General features: G+C 37.9%; 1 protein-coding gene and 1 pseudogene across 2 annotated transcripts; one reads left to right on the top strand and one right to left on the bottom strand.

Moving 5' to 3' along the window:
- Positions 1 to 1,160: 1,160 nt before the first annotated feature.
- Positions 1,161 to 5,378, bottom strand: LOC107843565 (polyubiquitin). 2 transcript variants are annotated; one of them, XM_016687876.2, is made up of 2 exons: positions 5,163 to 5,378; positions 1,161 to 2,912 (listed from the first exon to the last, which is right to left on the bottom strand). In XM_016687876.2, the coding sequence occupies exon 2, from the start codon at positions 2,910 to 2,912 to the stop codon at positions 1,311 to 1,313; it is 1,602 nt and encodes a 533-aa protein (XP_016543362.1). In that variant the 5' UTR covers positions 5,163 to 5,378; the 3' UTR covers positions 1,161 to 1,310. The 2 variants fall into 2 exon arrangements, with proteins under 2 accessions (XP_016543362.1, XP_047253162.1); XM_047397206.1 differs by having other exon boundaries at positions 4,837 to 5,283.
- A 6,896-nt stretch (positions 5,379 to 12,274) lies between these two features.
- The window catches only part of LOC124887868, an 18,494-nt pseudogene continuing 4,486 nt past the window's right edge, over positions 12,275 to 26,282 (top strand).

Genomic DNA, 26,282 nt, shown 5'->3' with positions numbered 1-26,282 from the left:
AATAATACTATATACCAAATTCTTAACTTGTTCTCTTCTATTTTCCTTTCCAGTTCCAATTGAAACCATAGCACAAGCTACAATAGCACGTCCGCCTTTGAGTACAACAATCATTAGCTGATTAATCAGCATTTTGATTTTTTATAGAAGAATTAGAGTCCAAAAGAATTAATTCAAAGCTCTTAAGAATCTTTTTAACTGGCAGCTCATTACTATATTGCAATCTATTACTATATTGCAATCTCAAACTATCTGCAGCATAGGCAGACCGAATTAATATGATTTGTTGTAAATACTGAACTTGGATATGTTTTACCCATAAACATATGGCTGAAGACAAAAAAGATTATACAGTAAGTACTGCACTTGATTAGCTCTTTTAGCAATTGAAATTCTTGGTGGAAATTGAAATTTTTGGTGGAATCTCCTTTGCTATTCTGGGTAAACTGTCTGTAAAAGATGTTGATGCAATAACCGATGCATGTGTCCTCGAAAGCACTCCCGGGGAAGAGTGGATTTTTTCTGGACTTCAGGTCTCAAGATATTTAGAACAGTACTATTAATCAGTTCGGTCAATATACGCTGGAGGCTATCATAACATATGTGAATAGTACTATTAATCAGTTCGGTCAATATACACTGGAGGCTATCAGTTATGAGGATATCTAAATTGTTGGACAAGTTAGATAACATATGTGAATAGTACTATTAATCAGTTCGGTCAATATACACTGGAGGCTATCAGTTATGAGGATATCTAAATTGTTGGACAAGTTAGATAGCACAGCTCGAATACAGGCCAATATAATCAATAAGAAAAATATTGGCTCAAGACAAAAAAGATGAGATTGAAATAGGCTAGCCTTCTCTGTCGTGTCTTTGCTTTCTTCCTGCCGATTGATGCCGGAGCAGTGTGCAATTCCAAATTTGGAAAAGCTAACAGATGGTTAGTAGTTTCAAGTGCTAGAGAATATAAAATATGGTGCTCCAATATAACAAACGAGTATAGTAAGGACTAATTGATAAAAAACCGTAGCAGGACACATTTGAAAGACCACCTAAATACCATATTTGCATAACGTGGCAAGACCCATCCCTATATTGACTCCCAACCTGCGCGACCCTTAAAACACAAACGCATTCAATACCAAGGATGAAAATCATAGTAAATAGTAGCATAGCTAAATTTATTCCAGAAACGATAGTTCAAAGCACACAAACACAATGTCACCAAAGCAAAACCAGAAGTCTTAAAAACATCTTTCGACCAAAGGATCGAAGCAGAAACCAGTCATAAGAGCATTAAATTCTCAAAAGCCACCACGGAGACGAAGAACAAGGTGAAGAGTTGATTCTTTCTGAATGTTATAATCAGCAAGGGTGCGACCATCCTCCAGCTGCTTACCAGCAAAAATCAGCCTCTGCTGGTCTGGCGGGATACCCTCCTTATCCTGAATCTTAGCCTTCACATTGTCAATGGTATCTGAGCTCTCCACCTCCAAGGTGATCGTCTTCCCAGTCAGCGTCTTGACAAAGATTTGCATTCCTCCTCTCAAACGGAGCACCAAATGGAGTGTGGACTCTTTCTGGATGTTGTAATCAGCAAGAGTCCTCCCATCCTCAAGCTGCTTGCCAGCAAAAATCAAACGCTGCTGGTCTGGTGGAATCCCTTCTTTGTCTTGGATCTTTGCTTTCACATTATCGATGGTGTCTGAACTCTCAACCTCCAAGGTGATGGTCTTTCCAGTCAATGTCTTAACGAAAATCTGCATACCACCCCTCAGGCGCAGCACCAGATGGAGGGTTGATTCCTTCTGGATGTTGTAATCTGCTAGAGTCCTTCCATCCTCAAGCTGTTTCCCGGCAAAAATCAACCTTTGCTGGTCCGGTGGGATTCCTTCCTTATCTTGAATTTTAGCCTTGACATTGTCAATGGTGTCAGAACTCTCCACCTCAAGGGTGATGGTCTTCCCTGTCAATGTCTTTACAAAGATCTGCATACCACCTCTCAGCCGCAGCACCAGATGGAGGGTTGATTCCTTCTGAATATTGTAGTCAGCAAGGGTACGACCATCCTCGAGTTGCTTTCCAGCAAAAATCAACCTTTGCTGATCTGGAGGAATGCCCTCCTTGTCCTGAATTTTTGCCTTAACATTGTCAATAGTGTCTGAGCTCTCAACCTCAAGGGTAATAGTCTTTCCAGTCAAGGTTTTCACAAAGATCTGCATGCCACCACGCAGGCGAAGGACAAGGTGAAGGGTGGACTCCTTTTGGATGTTGTAGTCAGCAAGAGTTCTTCCATCCTCCAACTGCTTTCCAGCGAAGATCAATCTCTGTTGGTCTGGAGGAATTCCTTCCTTATCTTGGATTTTTGCCTTGACATTGTCAATAGTGTCAGAGCTCTCAACCTCAAGAGTAATTGTCTTCCCAGTCAAAGTTTTCACAAAGATCTGCATGCCACCACGCAGACGAAGTACAAGGTGAAGGGTGGACTCCTTTTGGATATTGTAGTCAGCAAGAGTTCTACCATCCTCCAACTGTTTCCCGGCGAAGATCAATCTCTGTTGATCTGGAGGAATTCCTTCCTTATCTTGGATTTTAGCTTTGACGTTATCAATAGTGTCAGAGCTCTCAACCTCAAGAGTAATTGTCTTCCCCGTCAATGTTTTCACAAAGATCTGCATGCCACCACGCAGACGAAGGACAAGGTGGAGGGTGGACTCCTTTTGGATGTTGTAGTCAGCAAGAGTTCTGCCATCCTCCAACTGCTTTCCAGCAAAGATCAACCTTTGCTGATCAGGGGGAATTCCTTCCTTGTCTTGAATCTTTGCCTTAACATTATCGATTGTGTCAGAACTCTCAACCTCGAGAGTGATGGTCTTTCCGGTGAGGGTCTTAACAAAGATTTGCATCTATTATTAATCAAAAGAATAGCCATTAGACAAAAGGGAAAAAACTAATTTTCCAAAACATAGGTGAAGGAAATCAGAACCACACACATAACAATCCATGCTACGAACAAATCCAAATCACATGGACATAGATGTCAAAAGGAAACAGTGGCCCTATCTAACATACAACTTTTGAATGCCAAAAAGTGCATGAAAATAATTTGATATACATCAAATCCACATGACAACATGATGCAATGACACAAAATTAATCATGTAGTAACTACTGAATAGAGGTAGACTTCAAACATAGGACATACATCATTCAACACACATTTATAAAACCAATTCAATCTAATCCGTATTTCTCACAAGATGCCTTCTCAAGAAAATCCCTAAACTAAATTCTTGTATTAGGTGACGATCAATACAGAACCTCAAAAATTATCATACCATTAAATTCTTAACTATAACAAGCCAACACCCCCATATAATTAGACATATATAATCTTTGCATTCTATTTCTATCTTCTTTTTTCTTCATAACTTTTTATAGCTCAAGGATTCCAGACATAATTTTCTTTTTTCTTAAAAATCACATCAATTAAATCTAGATCTAATAAAAGACACAGAATCATAACAGCATCTATCAAATTTACGTAGAACTACTTAAATACCGATGCATAGCGCACAACTAAAAATCAATAATAGAAACAAGAAGCAAATTCCATGATTTCCAACCCACCGAGTTCATTTATTAGGCATATATTAAACAAAAACAAGACACAATAGATACCCTCCAAATTATGATCCTATTAGATTTGTAACTATCACAAGCTATCATGCAGACACGCAGATAATCGGACATCTATAATCACCTCGCCATTCTATTTCCATTCTTATTCTTTCTCAACAACTTTGTATAGCTAAAGTCGTAAAAATCACATCATACAGATCTAGATCGCATGTAAGATACAGACGCAGACATATAACAGCATCAATCAAATGTACATGATCAACTTAAAACATATACATAAAACAGCCAATGCATCGAGAATTGAAACAAGCAATCAAATTCTGTGATTTTTCAACCAATCCGAATCAATTTGTTAAACAAAAACAGATACTCAAGACTCAGAAGTCTAAACCTTAAAGCCAACAACCAGATAATTAGGCATCTATAATCACCATGCAATTCTATTTTCATCTTCTTCCTTGTTAACAAAACTTCATATAGTAAAATCACCACATATATCTAGATCTAATTAAAGACTCAAACACAAAACATCCATCAAATTCTAGATCTACTTCAATACATACATATACATAACGCACACATAAAAATAGATAGTGAAACCAAACAAAGCAAATTCCGTGATTTTGCAATCCACATAGTCTATGTGTTAAACACAAAGATAGATGCTCAGACTCAAAATTCTAAACTTCAAAGCCAACAACCAGCAGATAATTAGACAATTCTATAATCACCTTGAAATTCTATCTCCATCTTCTTCCTTATTAACTTCATATACCTATCTAGATCTAATAAAGTCGGACAAATTCCGCCAGATTATAAACAATGGATGAAAATTGTGATATCATAAGAGCTGTTGTCATATCAAATCAAAGTTACCAAATCTAAAGCAGAACATCAACGATAAAAAGTTGCACCAAAGCGTCAAAGACGATAACAAATTACACAAAACATCAAAACAAAGCGTAATCTGATGCAATTCTATTTCCATCGTCTTCCTTATTAACAACTTAAGATTCCTCAAATCACATCAATTAGATCTATCTAGATCTGATAAAATCACGCAAATTCCGCAATTTATTAAGCAAAACAGGTTATAAACAAAGGGAAAAAATTGCGAAATCATCAGATCTGCGATCATATCAAATCAATAATCTATTTCCATCTATAATTAAACAATTCTATAATCACCTTGCAATTCTATTTCCAACTTCTTCCTTGTTCACAACTCTGTATAGCTCAAATACTCCTCAAATCACATCAATTAGATCTATCTAGATCTAATAAAATCACGCAAATCCCGCGATTTATTAAGCAAAATAGATTATAAACAAAGGAAAAAATTGCGATATCATCAGATCTGTTTCATATCAAATTAAAGTTATCAGATCTAAAGCAGAACGAACATCAACGATAAAAAATTTACACAAAAGCATCATCAACGACAACAAATTACAGAAAATATCAACAAAGAGCAATTCGAGAATAAGGAGATGGAAAAGAGAAGAAGAGCGTACCTTGTAGACGGGGGAAGGGAATCAAACGAGAGAGAGAGAGAGAGAGAGAAAGAGAGCTTTTTATTGATAACTGAGAAGGTGGAGAATTTTGTGAATTGTTTGTGAAAAAGGGATAAGCAAAGGGTGTGTTTATATAGTAGGTTATTAACCGAACTTTTCCTATAAAATATCGGGTTGGGTGGGAATTGGGATCCACTTGTAGGTCGGTTTAGGTATAAACCATTAATTTAACTTTTATTAGTATAATTAGTATAACAACAACTAGTGAAAATAAATTAGTTAATTTTTTAAAAACTCACTTGACGATTTTGATTTTATGAGTTGACTGAATTTTGTTTTTGAGTTAGTTGAAAGAAAATAATGTACGTTCAATAGATATTATTTAATTTTAATTAAAGTATTTATTTAACAGATAGTATAACTTTTAATTTAGGGATCTAAATGAAAAATTCAAATCAGTTTAAGAAGTCACCTATGTATTCGGCCTAATGAAATTCATTGTTGATCTTAATTTTCATTGTTGTTTTCACTTTTGATTGCTATCAAAAATAAATTAGCTTCTAAATAATGAACCAAAATAAAATCAAGATATTTAATTCTTTTTCACCAATTTGGTCCAAAAACATTTCTAATTCAACGTGCAAGTCTTATGATGTACACAATATTTAATTAAGGATATTTTAGACAAAAGTCCTTAATTTTTAAAATAAAATTTCTTAATTCAAGTACCCAAACATAAAACATAAGGGAGTATTATAGAAGCTTTAAATACAGAGAAATATCATAAAAAAATAGTAAATGTTCATTTTAATGGTTGCTTAGCATGCATGAAGTAAGAAAAAGCAACTTCGTCAGGTTGGTCAACTTCACAATCAAAGGTTCTGGTGGAATGGTAAGTTACTCCATTCTTAACTAGAGATTTGAGGTTCGAGTCTTGAGTATGAGATCGCTTTCGGTAGGGAGTATTTTATCTCCATAATGAAACGTTTCAGCACGAATCAAGATTAAGTCGGTCTCCAATATGAATGTCGACCACAAATAGGATATCAAAAAAAAAACTCAAAGATAGGTTTCTTTCTTGCTATCTCTAAATGATAATGTTTAGTTGACAAACATGTAAAATTTAATTTGTGAAAAAAATAACAAATCCAAAATAAATAAAAAAGTAAATAATTATAAACAAAATATAGAAAGCAACACCACACACTAAATGTAGAAACAAAGAGAGAGAAAAAGAAATAGAAAAATCTGCAGATAAAGCTATATTAATTGAAACTAAAAAGGACAATAACAAACAGAGAAAAATCTGAAGACAATTATAAAAAGTTCAACAAATAAAACATCATACCAAAAAAATTAAGCATACCATTTATTTAGAATAGGAGGAAATACAACCTAATAGGAGGATTCGAGACTCCAATATATAATTTATAATAAATATATACATACCGAGAAACTTGAATACACAAATAAAAACATGAGCACTCAAGACCCATTATATACATGCAGTTGCCAAGTGTCATTCTTCTTATTTATTTTACCATTAATTGTTAGTTATTAATAATATTAATTAATATCAAGACGTTTCTTTTGTTGCGTGTGACCGTTGAATTTTACGGATTTTAAATTTTATAGTACAATATTAAATTTGAGATTTTGCATGTTTTCAATAAAATAAATCGATTTTTTTTATCATTTTTATTTTTGCATCTTTAGAATTATGTTTAATCAAATTAAATTAGTAGGATGAGAAAAGGTTTTTAAACTAATAATTCTTTAATGTTCTTAAATGCATTTTATTTTTAAATGAGCAATGAATATACATAATTATAAAGTAATTAGTGTACTTGTTCGCCATAGTCTAAAAATACATTTCTTACAAATACAAAAATTTTAAATTTATTGAAAAACTATAAAAAAAAATTATGATAAGTAAAATAAAAGGTATAGACACAAGAGACTGAATAAAGAAATATAATTCTTTTTTGGCTTTCTTGATATGTCACCTAAGTCAGTTGGAGTGAATTGAATCAAAGAAAAAGTAGTAAGAATAGTAAAAATGAATGAACCATGCCATATACCACAATTATAACATATACACACATATATAAGAACATATATCATCCTATTAAATTTAAAAATAAATAAGATAAATATATGATGTAGTAGATGTTAATTACAATATTTATCGTAAAAGTAAAGTGTTTATATATATATATAAAGAGAACCGACTATATACTCCTGACTATATACCCCCTTCGTTACTTTGTTGTCATAAATACTAAAAATAGTTGCTTTTAAATATTTATCAGTTTAAAAAATCAAGAGAGAATATGAATAATTATTTTCCAACTTTACCTTTAATTATTAATTATTCTAGAATTAAGAGGCACATAAATTATTAATGTAATACTCGTGCCCCTTTTCCTAACTAAAAATCATCTCAAGGATTCTAGGACTTACTTTGAAATGTAAATTTATTTTGTACATGCGATATTTTTGAGATTTTCACTTTCTATCATGTGGAAAATTGAGTTAGATTTTCAACGATACCAATTTTGTCCAAATCCGACATCAGACGAGGAAGTTATAGACGTTTTACTCAGAGTTGCCCGAACCACCCAGGTGCGACGGCCAGGTTGACAAGCCGTCGATATAGCGATAGACCGTTGCCTTGACCGTCGCAACCAAGGCAGTGAGGCCACATTATGGATAAAATTTGATGGATGGATTGACGGACCATCGGACTTGCGACGGACCGTCGCCCAGGCCATCAAATCTTAGGCAGTGAACCATTTTTCTGGTCCACGTACGACGGTCAAAACGATAGACCATCGATCAAGCGATGGACCGTCGCTTTAGCCATCGAATGCCACGTTTAATTTTTTTCCAGGTCGTTTTAACAAGGGTATTTTGGTCATTTATCACTCGCCTATATATACTCAGTTATATCTGAATTCATCCATTTTGTCCATTATTGTTTCATAACAAATATTAGGGTTTCTCTCTAACATTAATCTCTAATAACAAAATCCAATCTTCTTCAAGAATTAAGGGATTTCCAATTCTTCAAGTTCAAGAACATCAAGAATCTTAACCCAGGTATGCATAGTGTTCATTCATGGACCCCTTTCGTCCATCAAGTCCAAGAATCCCTTTTTCAACTACAAGTTATGGATTTTCTTCATGTTTTCATGCTTTATATGTTCTCTTTCATGTTGATAAATGAGAAATTGACTTCTACTCCATGTTGGGTGATAATTTCTTTGCGGGTTTAACTAGTATAGGCCTAGATTCATGCAACCCTATGACTAAACCCTCAAGATATGAAACTAGAATTGAAGCATGTTGTTTAATTATTGTATATTGTGCTTTACATGTACTATGCCTACAATATGTTTGATTAAATGCCTATATAAAGGAAAGTTTCCTAACTAGCATGATATCATGAAATCCCCATGTATGTACAAGTTTATGCCTATCGCATGTTTGATGAAATGCTTCAATAAAAGTATCATGAATTATGATGTTATTCATGTATTCAAGTAAGCTATGCTATGTCAGTGTCCTTTCATTGAGCCTGGGGGTACTTGTACCCGAAACATTAGCTGTGTACCTGGAGCCATGTCATGTTTTCATGATACTCTCAGTCAAGCTATAAATTTTTATACTCCAGACAGTCTTATGACTCAGGAAGTTTCCATGATCTCATGAACTCAGTCAGTTGTCAGATATCAGTAGTTTTCGTCAGTCACAGAATTCAGTAACTCAGTCCATGTTCAGTCCAGTTTAGTTAATCATGTACAAAGTCTAATTAGATGAGAGTAGGGATTAGCACCGAGTGAACCCAAGGATAGCGACAAACACTATCAGATGAAGGTGTGATCCTTAGAAGTCATCCTTGTGTTCCAGAACTATGTAGCTAGCATAGGTTGAGACATCAACACTATCCGGTGAGGGTTGATGAGGTGGATAAGCACTGTCAGATAAGGTCCCCACCATTCTCTTTTAGGGGACACTATCAGACAAGGGTCACCACAGCTTGTCCTTACCAGTGGCACGGTATTGACACCCTTCTAATTGGGGTTACAGATTGGACCCCAACTCAGTCATAATGGCATATTAGGGGCATGTCAATTAAATACTACCTCCCATAGTTTCAGTATCAGTCCTAGTAAAATAACTCAAATAGTTCTTCAGATTCAGGACTATCAGATACAGTCAACTCAGATATAAAACAGACTCAGATAGTTCCATCAGATTCAGGACTGTCAGCTATAGTTATTCATGTTATCAGTCATACCAGTTATCAGTTATGTCATGTTAGAAGTGTTCAGATTCAGTAGTCATGTTATCACGATATCAATATCGGTTATTATGTCTCATGCATGTATTCTCCCACTCATGATAGTCAGTCAACTATTATTGTTGTTCATACATATGAACCCTATGCATTTAGTCTACCTCACATACATACCAATACATTCAAAGTACTGACGCATTCGCACTATAGTGTCTTATACCATAGGTACAGAGACACGAGCTCTAGATCAGCAGTAGATTCCAGTTTCATCAGTCAAAGTAGAAGTGAGTCCTTATCCTTCGAGGACATGATGATTATTTCCTTATTATCTCATTAGCCAGTTTATTAGATGGAGTTAGTTGGGGACATATCTCATCAACTCCTTATTCAGATTACTCAAACCGTTTCAGTCATGTTTAGAGGCTTTTCAGACAATCATGTTTTGGATTTCAGCACTTTCAGTTTCATTTTGAGTACTCCACTACCCCACATAGATGTTATATTATTCAGCTTATATTTAGTATGGAACCTTATGGCCTTTCAATGTATGTTTCTGCATTATTATATTATATTATGCAGTGTTCAGGTACAGATATCAGTCATGGGTTTATTTATGGACGTTCGGGGTCATGAGCACCATGTAGCATTCTGGGCACCAGGCTCGGGGTGTTACAAAAACTTGGTATCAGAGCCTAAAGTTAAATAGAGTCCTAGGAAGTCTGAAAGCAGCATATAGTAGAGTCTTGTACATGGGTGTATTGCGTGCCACATTTATGTGCAAGAGGCTATAAGATATTTAAGAATAGTTTCCCTTCTTTCAGTATTCATATCGTGCCAGTGAGCATAATCTCAGGTCAATCTCTCAGTCTAATCTATTTCTTCTCTTTATTTCAGAATATGTCTCCCAAGAGAAGAAATCAGTCAGCCCCTCAACCCGAAAAACCTTTAGGCAATCATGTTTCTCATGCGGATTTTAGGACCGCATTCACTACTCTTGCTCAGTTAGTCGCTACACAGAATGAATGACCAACTGTCGTTCCGGCCAACCCAGTGGCCAACTCAGCTGCGGTTAGGATTCAGGATTTCACCCGAATGAATCCCCCAACCTTTCTTGGGTCTAAGACAGACGAGGACCCTCAAAAATTTCTAGATCAGGTTCAGAAAGTGACAGACATCATGGGGGTGACTACTGTTGAGAGTGGATAGGATGTGGCTCATACTTGGTACAAATAGTGGAAGTCAAAAAGGTCAGATGAGGCAGGTCCTATAGAGTGGGAGGAGTTTGTCACGACATTCTTAGACAGATTCTTTCCCCAAGATCTTAGAGAAGCTAAAGTTCTAGAGTTCATCAACCTCAGGCAGGGCAACATGACTAAAAGAGTATTCCCTCAAGTTTACTCAATTAGTTACATATACCCCTCATGTGGTTGCAAATAACAGGGCAAGGATGAGTAAGTTTGTTTTAGAGGTGAACGATAGTGTGGTAAATGAGTGTAGATCTGCCATGCTAAACAGTGACATGACTTTAGCCAGACTCATGACCCATGCTCAGCAGATAGAAGAGTAGAAAGTTAGAATAAGGGAGAGGCAAAACAAGAGAGCAAAGACAGGTAGTTTCAACTTTGCTCAACCCAAATCAGAAGGAGAAAACCGTTCTCAGTTTCATCCTAAGTCATCAGTCCTAGCTCCTTCTATAAACAGTACTCCAATTCCTAAGTTCAGAGAGGGAAACAGAGATAGAGCATCAGGCTCTAAGACCCAAGGCAGTGTTAGTAGTGCCCAAACTAATCTTCTTTGTCAGTCTTGTGGTAAGAACCATAAGGGTGTGTGCAGAGCGGGTAGTGATATCTATTTCGGTTATGGTAAGCCAGGCCACAGAGTCAGAGACTATCCATAGTCAGGTTATCAGAGTCATCTTTATTCCTCATCTCAGTCCGATCACCCAAATTAGTAAGGTGCCACTTCCAGTGCTATTAGTGGGCAACGCCCAAATCGTCTCTATGCACTTCAGACCCGACAGGATCAGGAAAAGTCTCCTGATGTAGTTAATGGTACGTTACAGATCTTTCATGTGCATGTTTACACTTTGATAGATCCAGGAGCTTCTTTGTATTTTGTTACTCCCTATATAACAGGCAATTTCAGAGTCAGTCCCAAAATTCTAATAGAGCCCTTTTCAGTCTCTACCCCAGTGGGTTAAACCATCATAGCCCGGTGGGGATACAGGAACTGCCCGGTTATGATATTTCAGAAAGCCACTTCAGCAGACTTAGTCGAATTAGAGATGACCAATTTTGATATCATTCTCGGCATAGATTAAATTTATTCTTGCTATGCCACAGTCGATTGCAGAAATAGAATAGTTCAATTTCAGTTCCCAAATAAACCCATCCTAGAGTGGAAGGGTAGTATATCCACTTTCAGAGGTCAACTTATTTCCTACTTTCGGGCAAGGAAAATGATATCTAAGGGATGTGCCTATCATCTTGTTCATATTAAGGATTTTAGTTTTGAGACTCCTAGTCTTGATTTAGTTTCAGTTGTAAATGAATATTCAGTTGTCTTTCTCGAAGATCTTCCAGGAATTTCTCTTGAGAGGGAAATAGACTTCGGTATTAATCTTCTTCCAGACACTCAGCCTATCTCTATTCTGCCATATAGAATGGCACCAGCAGAACTCAGAGAATTGAAAGAACAGTTGAAGGGTCTCTTAGATAAGGGATTCATCAAACCCAACATTTCCCCGTGGAGTACACCAGTCTTATTCGTGCGCAAGAAAGACGGTTCTCTCAGGATGTGTATAGATTACCGTCAGCTCAATAAAGTCACGGTTAAGAACAAGTATCCTTTTCCCAGAATTGATGACTTATTTAACCAATTTCAGGGTGCCAGTTATTTCTCTATGATAGACCTTAAATCCGGCTATCATCAACTTAGAGTCAGAGAATGTAACATTTCAAAAATAGCTTTTCATACTCGGTATGGTCACTTCAAATTTCTAGCTATGTCATTTGGTCTTACCAATACCCTAGCCGTTTTTATGGACTTGATGAACCGTGTGTTCAAGCAATACTTGGACATGTTCATCATAGTCTTCATAGATGATATTCTGGTCTATTCCCGCACTGAGCACGATTATGTAGACAATCTCAGAATTGTTCTTCAGACTCTCAGAGATCATCAGTTATTCGCCAAATTTAGTAAGTGTGAATTTTGGCTAAGTTCAGTAGCATTCCTTGGTCATATTATTTTTAGATATGACATTAGAGTAGATCCTTAAAAGACTGAAGCAGTAAAAAACTGGCCTCGCCCTGCCTCTCCATCAGATATCAGGAGTTTCTTGGGTTTGGCTGGCTATTACAGATGGTTTGTTGAGGGGTTTTCTTTTATTGCATCCCCTATGTCCAGATTGACTCAAAAGAAAGTCAAGTTTCAGTGGTTAGATCCTTGCGAGAAGAGTTTTCAGGAATTAAAGACTCGACTCACCTCAACTCTAGTTCTAGCACTTCCAGATGGTTCAGATGGGTTCGTAGTGTATTGTGATACATCCAGGATGAGTTTAGGTTGTGTCCTCATGCAGCATGTTAAGTCATAGTCTATGCCTCCAGACAGCTAAAGCCCCATGAGAAGAATTATCCTACTCATGATCTTGTGTTAGCAGCCGTAGTATTTGCCTTAAAGATTTAGAGGCATTATCTCTACGGAGTTCATGTATATGTCTTCACAGATCATAAGAGTCTTCAGTATGTCTTTTCCCAGAAAGATCTCAATCTTCATCAGAGAAGGTGGTTGGAGCTCTTGAAAGATTATAACATGAGTGTTCTTTATCATCCGGGCAAGGCCAACGTAGTGTCCGATGCTCTCAGTAGACTATCTATGGGTAGTGTTTCTTATGCTGAGGATAGTAAGAAGAAGTTAGCTCAAGAATTCCATCAGCTTGCCATACTAGGCGTTCGCTTAGTCGATTTTTTAGAGGGTGGTGTATGTGTTCAGAGTAGTTCAGAATCGTCTCTAGTCTCCGAGGTGAAGAAAAAGCAAGATAGAGATCCCAGCCTTGTCTAGTTGAAGGAGTCAGTTTAGAATCATAAAATAGAGGTTTTCTCCCAAGGGGGAGATGGTGTTCTTCGTTGTCAAAGTCGTCTCTGTGTTTCAGGTGTAGATGACTTAAGGCAGCAAATTCTTACAGAAGCGCATGGTGCGCGCTACTCTATTCATCCAGGGCCCACAAAGATGTACTGCAACTTGTGGGAGATCTATTGGTGAAGTGGGATAAAGAGAGATATTGCGGAGTTTGTGGCTAAGTGCTCTACATGTTAGCAGGTTAAGATAAAGAACTAAAAGCCTAGTGGTCCTATGCAGGAGTTCATTATTCCTACTTAGAAGTGGGAAGAAGTGAACATGGACTTCGTGATGGGTTTGCCTCGAACTCGTCATCAACATGATTCATTCTGGGTCATTATAGATAGAATGACCAAATCAGCTCATTTTCTTCCAGTTCATACATCTTACTCAGCCGAGGATTATGCCAAACTCTATATCAAAGAGTTGGTCAGATTGCACGGTATTCCGTTATCCATTATCTCAGATAGAGGTACCCAGTTCATCTTTCACTTTTGGAAGGCATTCCAAAAGGGTCTAGGTACCCAAGTTCATCTTAGTATAGCCTTTCATTCTTAGAAATATGGTCAAGCAGAACGGACCATTCAGACTTTAGAAGATATGCTAAGAGCGTGTGCACTCGATTTCAAGGGTAGTTAGGATGACCACTTGCCTTTGATTGAGTTTGCATACAAAAATAGTTATCATTCCAGTATTCAGATGGCTCCATTTGAAGCTCTCTATGGTAGGAGATGTAGATCTCTGATTGGTTGGTTCAAAGTTAGTGAGGCTTCAATCATAGGGCCTAACTTGGTGTTCGACACCTTAGAAAAAGTCCAGTTGATTAGAGAAAGACTCCGGGCTGCTCAAAGCTGACAGAAGTCTTTTGCAGATGTTTGTAATTTGGATCTTGAGTTTGAGATTGGTGACTATGTCTATCTAAAGATCTCTCCTATGAAGGGAGTGAAGAGATTTGGCAAGAAGGGAAAGCTCAGTCCCCGATATGTCGGTCCCTTCAAGATTCTCAATCGCTTTGGCAAAGTAGCTTATGAGCTCGAATTGCCTTTAGATCTAGCCGCAGTTCATCTAGTCTTTCATGTCTCTCTGCTCAAGAAGTGCATAGGTGACCCGTCAGTTGTAGTCCCCATTCAGAACATAGATGTTCAGAACAGCCTCTCTTATGAAGAATGTAATACCACATAAAATTCTTCATGTGTTATATCGTAATAATATGCTTGTTAAGTTAAAAGCTTGAAAATTTTCTAAGTGTATAAGGGGACTTAGAATCAGTTTTAGCTTTCAATCTTTGGGGAATTTTTTTAGCCTTTCCGACCTTCGTTACTTAATTTTTTTATTTTGTTGTGATGGGGCAAGTCAAGAGTACATCTCGGGTGAGTTTCAAAATTTTTAGACAAGCTTAAGGGTAAGTTTGGGTTGATGAAACAGTGGGCCGGGGGGATTATCTCGCGGCACCTCGCTGATCGCCTCACCTGGGAGTGAGCAAGGCGAGAGGCGAGGCGACGCCCCGGCTATCGCGGTGGTTAACCCTGGGCGACACCTTGGATATCGCCCCAGGCTAATTTTAGTCTTTTTCCTAAACTTTTAAGGGTGTTTTAGGTATCTTCCAACTGCTTATCAACTTAAACACGGGATTTAATTCCAAATACACCATAATACACCCATTTTCTTCAAATTCATCCAAGAACACTCCCAAGGGTTTCAAACTAAAAACTCAAATAAATCCAGATTCAACCGTGGGTTTTTAAAAGTGATTTAAGATTTGGAAATCCCAATCCGTAAGCTTCGAGAGTCACCTATTATCTTTTGAGATTAAGGTACGCGAGGTTTTCCTAAAATCTCATGGGTATAGAAATTATGTTTTAAGAAAAGAGTTTTGAATTTATGAATATATTCATGCTTTGGAAGCATTGAAGATATTGTTTTGGTCTTTAGGCCTTCCCCCAAATTGATTGATAAATTATATATATATATATGTATGAATGTGTTTAAGGATGAATATTCAATTGAGAGCATGAATTATAATGAATCCCTCTCTTGTTATGATTTTTCCTTCTTTCATATGATATGAATTGTTTTGAAATGCATCTTGAAAAGCATGGTATGAAATGCCTTAATTATTGCTATGACTTGAATATGATTTTTGAATTCAAAAAAGAGGGTTGTTTGTATTGATAAATATTGAATATGAATATCTAAGGTAAAGAGTTGCATGGTTTGACAAAGATTTCAGAACCACCACATTATTATTGAAAGAATGATAATCTTTGCATAGTTTTGACTTGTGCTTTTGGAATATGAAATATCTTATACTTTTTGCATGTTTGAGTGGTCTGAATTGAGTTTTGATGAAAGAATCATGCATGATGCATTATGGCTCAGAAATAAGACTTGCAAGTCTTGGTGTGACGACACCAACTCAGATAATGCCATATTAATTCAGAACAGTATAGAATGCATGTTTAAAATCAGATTTTTAGATTTTGAAACTAGAATGATGCATGTTTTAGAACAGACTAAAATTGGGCATAAAGAGAGCTTAGGTGGTTCCCCGAATAAGGCACGAGTTCAGACAACTCGTTGCCCAAAACCATGATTTATCGATCTGGGTATAATATATTATGATGGCCTAGTGCCGTGTGGCATATCAGAATCAGAAACTCCAACCCTTCCGACAAACTCAGATTGGGGGCTTCCCCGCCGAGTCAATGGCGGATTCCATACCGCCCGTGGAATATTAGAATTGTAGAGGAGTGCCACCTAACTCAGAGTAATACAAAGATCAGAGATTGCATTGACAAGAATGATTTATGATTTCCAGAAAGTGCCCATGTGTTTTAGAACTATTTCATGCATGGTATTTTGACAAATTGCTCTCCAACTATTTTACTTATATAAAAGATTTATTTTGGATTTATTTGCGTACCAGTACATCTGTATTGACCCTCCCTCCTCCCTCTAAGTTCTGAGGCTTAGTCTAGGGGTCCAGAAAAGCAGTAGATTTTATCAGATAGAGTTGCAGTGTCCAGTTGGTTAGCCTTCTTTAATCCAGAAGACCTGTTTACCTTCAGACAACTATTATTAGATATGGTTTTGGTCTACTGGGGGCCTTCTCCCAGTTATCAAATTGTGTTAGTGATCATGTAGTAGAGATTTTGCAGACGGTTTTCAGATGTTGTTAGATGGTTTTAGATTGTCCTTTTCTATTATCGAATTTATATCAGATTTATGACCATGATTCCATTTTGCTTAAATTTTTGCATTTTCTTATTTATGTATGAATGTGTATATGATTTCAAGTTAGAAGGGTATCCGGGCCTTCATGGTTTGGGATGCCCGTCACGGCCAGGGCCTCGGTTTGGGTCGTGACAAACTTGGTATCAAAGCATGGTACATGGTCCCAAGGTGTCTGCGAAATTACATCGGTAGAGTCTTGTTTATGAGTGTATAGGGCACCGCACTTATAAGCAGGAGGATACTAAGCATTTAGGAAAATATTTCCCCTCTTTGTGATTTAGTTCGTGCTTTAGAGTCTGAATTAGAATTGTCCCCTAATCAGTGATCTATTGTATTTCGGAAAACAGTCATGCCTCCATGTTGTTCCAACAACCAAGATACTCAGGATGATGAAGTTCGCCCCACCCATGGGATGCGGACCCGTAACAGAGCGCACACTCCAGAACTTGTCCCCACTCTAGGAGTACCTCAGTCTCGACCAGTCCTCTTCGAGCTCCAAGGAAAAATGTTAACTGTCCTCAGTCTTCTCAGAGGGACATATCGAATGCAAAATTCAAACAGTCTATTCACATGTTTGCACAGCTGGTAGCCGCACAGACTCAGAGGTCGGAGGATAGTGGGTCTGCATCTGTTACTCCTGAGACAGCTAGGGTGGGCCAGTTCATGAGAATGAACCCGCCCAAATTTTTGGGCACTTAGGTAGAAGAGGACCCACAGGAGTTCGTGGATGAAATGGAGAAGATTTTTAGAGTAATGCATATGGATCAGGTGGAAGGGGTTGAGCTAGCAGCATACCAACTTAAAGATATAGAGAACTAATGGTATAATGAGTGGGAAGAGGCGAAGGGTGAGAGTGTTGAGCCCACAGTTTGGGGCAAGTTTATAGAAGCTTTTCTTGAACGATTCTTTCCTCTAGAGTTAAAGAAAGCCAAAGCAGAAGAATTTATGAATCTTAATCAGGGGAAAATGAGTGTCCGGGAGTACACTCTAAAGTTTAACCAACTGGCTCGTTATGCACCAAAAATAATAGGTAATATGAGAGCCTGATGAGGAAATTTGCATTCGGCCTTTTCGATGATCTGGCACTTGAATGCCAAGGGGTGATGCTAAATAGGGATATGGACTTTTCTAGGATGTCAGTCCACATGCAGTAGGTAGAAGAGAAGAAAAATAAAATTACCGAATCTAGAGAGAAGGACAGGCAGTCAAAGAGAGCCAGAACTTCGGATCAAAACCACAGTCTGCCACAGGGCAGTAACTGGGGTAGTAAATGGTAAAAGAAGAAGTTTTGGAGTAATGCACAGTCGGCAGCTAGCACCCCAGCGCCCAGACCCCTAGTTGATAGACGATCTCAGAATTTTTAGACTAGTCATGGATCCAGATCTTAGGATACTCAGTCGCAGGCAATGTGGCTCAGCCGCATCTTACTTTTCCGCGGTGTGAGACTTGTGGTAGGCATCATCCGAGAAGGTGTCAGCTAGGCGCATTTGTGTGTTATTCTTGTGGTCAGATGGGTCATTTTCAGAGGGATTTACCTTCGGCTAAAAGGAGTGTTGGGGGTGCCAAGTCTCAGGGAAACTCTTCTGCACCATCACCGCTTCAAAAGGGCGCCACTTCAGCTGTCGGAAGCGATCGCAACCGGCTGTATGCTTTGACTAACCGCAAGGAGGTGGAAACCTCACCAGATGTTATCACCGGTACGTTACAAATCTTTTCTCGTGATGTTTATATGTTACTTGATCCCGGTTCTACCTTATTCTATGTGACCCCGTATGTGGCTGTTGGTTTTGGATTTAAGCCCGATGTGATTTCTGAACCTTTCTCTGTTTCCACTCGGTGGGTGATTCTGTTATGGCTAGGAGGGTGTATAAAAATTGTGTTGTGTCTATTCTTAGTAGGGATACTCTAGCAGACCTTATAGAACTTGATATGGTTGCTTTTGATGATATCCTAGGGATGGGCTGGCTCCATCGGTGTTATGCCACACTAGACTGTAGAACCTAAAAGGTTACCTTTTCTTTTTCGAATGAGCCAGCAATAGAGTAGGAAGGGCACTCTTTATCTCCTAGAGGGCACTTCATATCTTATCTCAGGGCCCGTAAACTTATTTCCAAGGGTTCCTTATATCATCTTATTTGGGTTAAAGATTCTAATGCCGAAAGTCTTCCTCTTCAGTCTGTCCTTATAGTAAATGAATTCCCAGAAGTTTTTCCAGATGATTTCCTAGGAATTCCACCTGATAAGGAGATAGATTTTGGCATTGATGTGTTACCAGATACCCATCCTATTTATATTCCGCCATATAGAATGGCTCCTGCAGAGCTAAACGAGTTGAAAGAATAGCTAGCAGATTTTCTAGATAAAGGTTTTATCAGACCTAGTATTTCTCATTGGGGTGCACTTGTATTCTTCGTGCGAAAGAATGATTGTTCCCTGCGTATATGCATAAGTTAACGTCAGCTGAATAAGGTCACTGTTAAAAATAAATGTCCTTTTCCTAGGATTAATAACCTCTTTGACCAACTTTAGGGTGCTAAGTGTTTTTCTAAAATAGACCTTCGTTCGGGATATTATCAATTGAAAGTTAGGGAGTTAGACATTTCAAAAACAACCTTCCGAACCAGATATGGTCATTATGAATTCTTAGTCATGTCCTTCGGGTTGACTAATGCTCCTGCATCTTTCATGGACCTAATGAATAGGGTCTTCCGACAGTTCCTAAACCTTTTTGTCATAGTTTTTATTAATGACATTTTGATTTACTCCAAAATATAGGAGGACCATGTCAATCACCTCCGAATTATTCTTCAGACTCTTAAAGATCATAAGTTGTATGCGAAATTCTCTAAGTGCGAATTCTGGCTGAATGCTATTGCTTTCTTGGTGCATATTGTGTCTAGTGAGGGGATTTGGGTTGATCCCCAAAAGGTTGAGGCAGTGAGAAAATGGCCCAGACCCACGACTTCAACTGATATTCGGAGTTTCTTGGGTTTGGCGGGTTATTACAGAAGGTTCGTAGAGAGTTTTTCTTCCATTGCTGCACCACTTACTAAGTTGACTCAGAAAAAGGTAAAGTTTTTGTGGTTTGACTCTTGTGAGAGTAGTTTTGAGAAGTTGAAAGACAAGTTGACTACTGCTCCTGTTTTGACTCTCCCAAAAGGTATAGAGGGTTTTGTTGTGTATTGTGAAGCATCCCGAGTAGGACTTGGTTGTGCACTTACGCAGCATGGTAAGGTAGTAGCTTATGCATCTCGACAGTTGAAGGTGCATGAGTGAAACTACCCCACTCATGACTTGGAGTTAGCGGTTGTGGCTTTTGCACTTAAGGTCTGGTGGCACTATTTGTATGGGGTACATATTGATATATTCACTGACCACAAGAGTTTACAGTATGTTTTCTCGCAGAAAGAATTGAACCTCAGGCAGAGGTGCTGGATGGAATTGCTAAAGGATTATGACATGAGCCTGCACTATCATCTGGGCAAGGCAAATATGGTAGCTGATGCCCTCAGCAGGTTGTCTATGGGCAGTCTTTCTCAAGTTAAAGAAGATAAGAGGGAGATGGTGAAGGATATTCACCGACTTGCAAATCTAGGAGTGCGATTCTTGGATTTCGAAGATGGGATAATGGTTGCTCATGAGATAGCTAAATCTTCCCTTTGTGGAAAAGCTAAAGAAAAGCAGGTTGAAGATCCCATCTTGATGCAGATATTGAAAGATGTGGGTCAGCAGAAGGTGATGTCCTTCGAAATTGGTGGTGATGGTATTTTGAGGTATCAGGGTATATTATGTGTACCAGATGTTGATGGTTTACGGAAGAAAATACTTGACAAAGCTCACACTTTGAGGTATGTTGTTCACCCAGGCTTTACTAAGATGTACCATGATCTGAAATTTATGTATTGGTGGAATAATATGAAGCGTGATATGGCTAACTTTGTTTCCAAGTGTTTGAATTGCCAACAAGTTAAACTAGAGCATATGAGGCCAGGTGGTTCTTCCAAAGAGATAGCCTTACCTTTGTGGAAGTGGGAGATAATTAATATGAACTTCATTAGAGGACTCCCGAAGTCCCAAAACCAGTATAATTCTATATGGGTAATTGTAGATAGCCTGACAAAGTCAGCCCACTTTCTGCCTGTCAGGACTAACTATTCTGGACATCATTATGCCAAGCTGTACATTGAAGAGATAGTTCATTTGCATGGGGCGTCAGTATCCATCATATCTGAAAGAGGTACACAATTTTCATCTCAGTTTTGGAGGTCTTTTCAGAGGGGTCTAAGTACCCAAGTGAACCTAAGTACTGCATTTCACCCTCAGACAGATGGGCAAGCTGAGCGCACCATTCAGACCCTTGAGGATATGTTGAGAGCCTATGTAATTGATTTCAAGGGCAGTTGGGTGGATCACTTTCCATTAATAGAGTTTGCGTATAATAATAGCTACCATGCAGTATTAAGATGGCTCCTTTTGAAGCACTGTATGGAATGAGATGTAGGTCACCTATAGAATGGTATGAAGTGGGCCTGACTCAGTTGTTTGGGCCTGACCTTGTTCACCAGGCAATAGAAGACGTGAAGCTTATTAGAGAATAGCTTAAGATAGCTCAAAGTAAATAGAAATCCTATGCCGACGTTAGAAGAAGAGAGTTGGAATTCGAGGTTGGTGATTGGGTATTTCTAAAAGTTTCTCCTATGAAGGGAGTCATGCGATTCGGGAGGAAAGGTAAGTTGAGACCTCGCTATATAGGACCATATCAGATCTTGAGAAGGATATGAGCAGTTTTGTATGAGTTAGAGTTGCCTACCAGTTTGGGTTCCATTCATCCAGTATTCCAGGTGTCCATGTTAAAGAAATGTATTGGAGATCATTCTTTAGTATTGCCTATAGAGGAGGTCAAGGTGACAGACTCCTTGTCTTATGAATAAAAGCCTATAGCAATCATAGATCGTTAGGTTAGAAGATTAAGGAGCAAGGAGATAACCTCAGTTAAAGTGTTGTGGAGGAATCAGAAAGTTGAAGAAGCAACTTGGGAATCAGAAGATGACATGAGGAATAGATACCCAAACTTATTTGATCTGGCAAGTGACGAAATAGAAGGTATAATCCTTGTCTTATTCTTTCTTATGCCTTAGTATGCGTGAAATTGTACTTGTCGGTGTTTTTCGCATCATCATTCGAGGACGAATGATCCCAAGGGGGGATAATGTAATACCCCATAAAATTCTTCATGTGTTATATCGTAATAATATGCTTGTTGAGTTAAAACCTTGGAATTTTTCTAAGTGTAAAAGAGGACTTAGAATCATTTTTAACTTTCAATCTTTGGAGAATTTATTTTTGACCTTCCCGATCTTTGTTTCTTGATTTTTTTGTTTTGTTGCGATGGGGCAAGTCAAGAGTACATCTCGGGTGAGTTTTAAAATTTTTAGACGAGCTTAAGGGCAAGTTTGGGTTGATGAAACAGTGAGACAGGGCGATTAGCCAGCAGCGCCTCGCTGATCACCTCACCTGGGAGTGAGCAAGGCGATAGGTGAGGCGATGCCCTGGCTATCGTGGTGCTCAACCCTGGGTGACGCCTTGGATATCGCCCCAGGCTAATTTCAGTCTTTGTCCCAAAATTTTAAGGGTATTTTTGGTATTTTCCAACCCCTTATCAACTTAAACACGGGATTTAATCCCAAATACACCATAATACACCCACTTTCTTCAAATTTATCCAAGAACACTCCCAAGAGTTTCAAACTAAAGACCCAAATAAATCCAGATTCAACCGTGGGTTTTCAAAAGCGATTTCAGATTTGGAATCCCCAATTCGTAAACTTTGAGAATCACCTATTATCTTTTGAGATTAAGGTACGCGAGGTTTTCCTAAAATATCATGGGTATAGAAATCATGTTTTAAGAAAAAGGTTTTGGATTTATGAATATATTCATGTTTTGAAAGCATTGAAGATATTGTTTTGGTCTTTAGGCCTTCCCCCAAATTGATTGATAAATTATATATATATATATATATATGTGTGTGTATGTATGTATGTATGTATGTATGTGTTTACGGATGAATATTCAATTTAGAGCATGAATTATAATGAATCCCTCTCTTGTTATGATTTTTCCATCTTTCATATGATATGAATTGTTTTGAAATGTATCTTGAAAAGCATGGTATGAAATGTCTTGATTATTGCTATGACTTGAATATGGTTTTTGAATTCAAAAGAAAGGGTTGTTTGTATTGATAAATATTGAATATGAATATCTAAGGGAAAGAGTTGCATGGTTTGACAAAGATTTCAGAACCACCACATTGTTATTGAAAGAATGATAATCTTTGCATAGCTTTGACTTGTGCTTTCGGAACATAAAATCTCTTATACTTTTTGCATGTTTGGGTGGTCTGAATTGAATTTTGATGAAAGAATTATGCATGATGCATTATGGTTCAAAAATAGGACTTGCAAGTCTTGGTATGACGACACCAACTCAGATAATGCCATGTTAATTTAGAACAGAATAGAATGCATGTTTGAAATCAGATTTTCAGATTTTTAGATTTTGAAACTAGAATGATGCATGCTTCAGAACATACTAAAATTGAGCATAAAGAGAGCTTAGGTGGTTCCTCAAAGAAGGCACGAGTTCAGAAAACTTACTGCCCAAAATCGTGATTTACCGATCTGGGTATAATATATTACGCTGGACTAGTGTCGTGTGGCATATCAGAATCAGGAACTCCAACCCTTCCGACAAACTCGGGTTGGGGGCTTCCCCGCCGAATCAATGGTAGATTCCATACCGCCCGTGGAATATCAAAATTGTAGGGGAGTGCCACCTAACTCAGAAATAATACAAAGATCAGAGATTGCATTGACAAGAATGATTTATGATTTCCAGAAAGTGCCCATGTATTTTAGAACTATTTTATGCATGATATTTTGACAAATTGCTCTCCAACTATTTTATTTATATAAAAGCTTTATTTTGGATTTCTTTGCATACCAGTACATCTATATTGACCCCCCTCCTCCCTCCAGGTTCTGAGGCTCAGTCTAGGGGTTCAGAAAAACAGTAGATTTTATCAGACAGAGTTGCAGCGTCTAGTTGGTGAGCCTTCTTTATTCCAGAAAACCTGTTTACCTTCAGACAACTATTATTAGATATGGTTTTAGTCTACTGGGGGCCTTGTCCCAGTTATCATATTGTTTTAGTGATCATGTAGTAGAGATTTCGCAGACGGTTTCCAGATGTTGTTAGATGATTTTGGATTGTCTTTTTCTATTATCGAATTTATATTAGATTTATGACCATGATTTAGTTTTGCTAAAATTTTCGCATTTTCTTATTTATGTATGAATGGTGTATATGATTTCAAGTTAGAAGGGTATCCGGACCTTCATGGTTCGGGATGCCCGTCACGAACAGGGCCTCGGTTCGGGTCCTGACAAAGAGATTCCAGTCGAAATCCTAGGCTATCAGACTCGTAAATTGAGGAACAAAAAAGTCACTATGGTCAAGGTTCTTTGGCAAAATCAGTCCGTTGAAGGAGCTACTTAGGAAGCAAAAGCAGACATGCATACCAAGTGTCCTCTCCTCTTCTCCGCCAACTCGGATCAAGCTCAAGGTAACAGTTCTCCTTAAGCTTACTCAGTTTTATGTTCTGTGTGCATTACAAAACTTGGTATTCAGTTTCATGTTCATGATCCCATTACAACTTGGTATCAAGTACCATTACATATTCAGTTATATAATTAAGCATCAGACATGCATTCTTATTACGAGAAGACTTAGTTCCCCGGAACACTCAGTCAGGCATTCATGAATCAGTTACGTATGCATCAGATATGCATGTTCAGTATCATATGTTTAGCTTGTCAGTCATGTGAGTCATGAGATCATGTTCCAGTTATTCATGTTCAGTTCATTTTCAGCTTATTATTTCCCCTCTCAGTAAGTCTCATTCAAGGACGAATGTTCTCAAGGGGGAGATATTGTAATACCCGTGCCATTTTTCCTAGCTAGAAATCATCTTAAGGATGCTAGGACTTAATTTAAAATGCAAATTTATTTTGTACATATGGTATTTTTAAGATTTTCACTTTCTATCACGTGGGAAATTGAGTTAGCTTTCCAACGATACCAATTTTGTCCAAATTTAACATCAGACGAGGAAGTTATGGACGTTTTACTCAGAGCTGCTTGAACTGCCCAGGTGCGATGGCCAGGTTGACGGGCCATTGATATAGCGACAGACCGTCGCCTTGACCGTCGCAGCCAAGGCAGTGAGGCCACGTTCTGGATAAAATTTGACGGACGGGTTGATGGACCATCGCCCAGGCCATCAAATATTAGGCAGTGAACCCTTTTTCTAGTCCACATACGACGGTCAAAACGATGGACTATCACTTTAGCCGTCGAATGACACATTCAGTTTTTTTCCAGGTCGTTTTAACAGGGGTATTTTGGTCATTTATCACTCACCTATATATACCCAGTTATATCCGCATTCAGCCATTTTGTCCATTATTATTTCAAAATAAATATTAGGGTTTCTCTCTAACATTAATCTCCAAGAACAAAATCGAAAGAATTAAGGGTTCCAATTCTTCAAGTTCAAGAACATCAAGAATCTTAACCCAGGTATGCATAGTGTTCATTCATGGACCCCTTTCGTCCATCAAGTCCAAGAATCCCTTTTTCAACTACAAGTTATGGATTTTCTTCATGTTTTCATGCTTTATATGTTCTCTTTCATGTTGATAAATGAGAAATTGACTTCTACTCCATGTTGGGTGATAATTTCTTTGCGGGTTTAACTAGTATAGGCCTAGATTCATGCAACCCTATGACTAAACCCTCAAGATATGAAACTAGAATTGAAGCATGTTCTTTAATTATTGTATATTGTGCTTTACATGTACTATGCCTACAATATGTTTGATTAAATGCCTATATAAAGGAAAGTTTCCTAACTAGCATGATATCATGAAATCCCCATGTATGTACAAGTTTATGCCTATCGCATGTTTGATGAAATGCTTCAATAAAAGTATCATGAATTATGATGTTATTCATGTATTCAAGTAAGCTATGCTATGTCAGTGTCCTTTCATTGAGCCTGGGGGTACTTGTACCCGAAACATTAGCTGTGTACCTGGAGCCATGTCATGTTTTCATGATACTCTCAGTCAAGCTATAAATTTTTATACTCCAGACAGTCTTATGACTCAGGAAGTTTCCATGATCTCATGAACTCAGTCAGTTGTCAGATATCAGTAGTTTTCGTCAGTCACAGAATTCAGTAACTCAGTCCATGTTCAGTCCAGTTTAGTTAATCATGTACAAAGTCTAATTAGATGAGAGTAGGGATTAGCACCGAGTGAACCCAAGGATAGCGACAAACACTATCAGATGAAGGTGTGATCCTTAGAAGTCATCCTTGTGTTCCAGAACTATGTAGC

The sequence above is a fragment of the Capsicum annuum genome, chromosome 10 (assembly GCF_002878395.1).
Source record: "Capsicum annuum cultivar UCD-10X-F1 chromosome 10, UCD10Xv1.1, whole genome shotgun sequence".
Classification (NCBI taxonomy): domain Eukaryota; kingdom Viridiplantae; phylum Streptophyta; class Magnoliopsida; order Solanales; family Solanaceae; genus Capsicum; species Capsicum annuum.
Note: the sequence above shows the minus strand (reverse complement) of the source record. Positions and strands in the feature narration are given on the sequence as shown.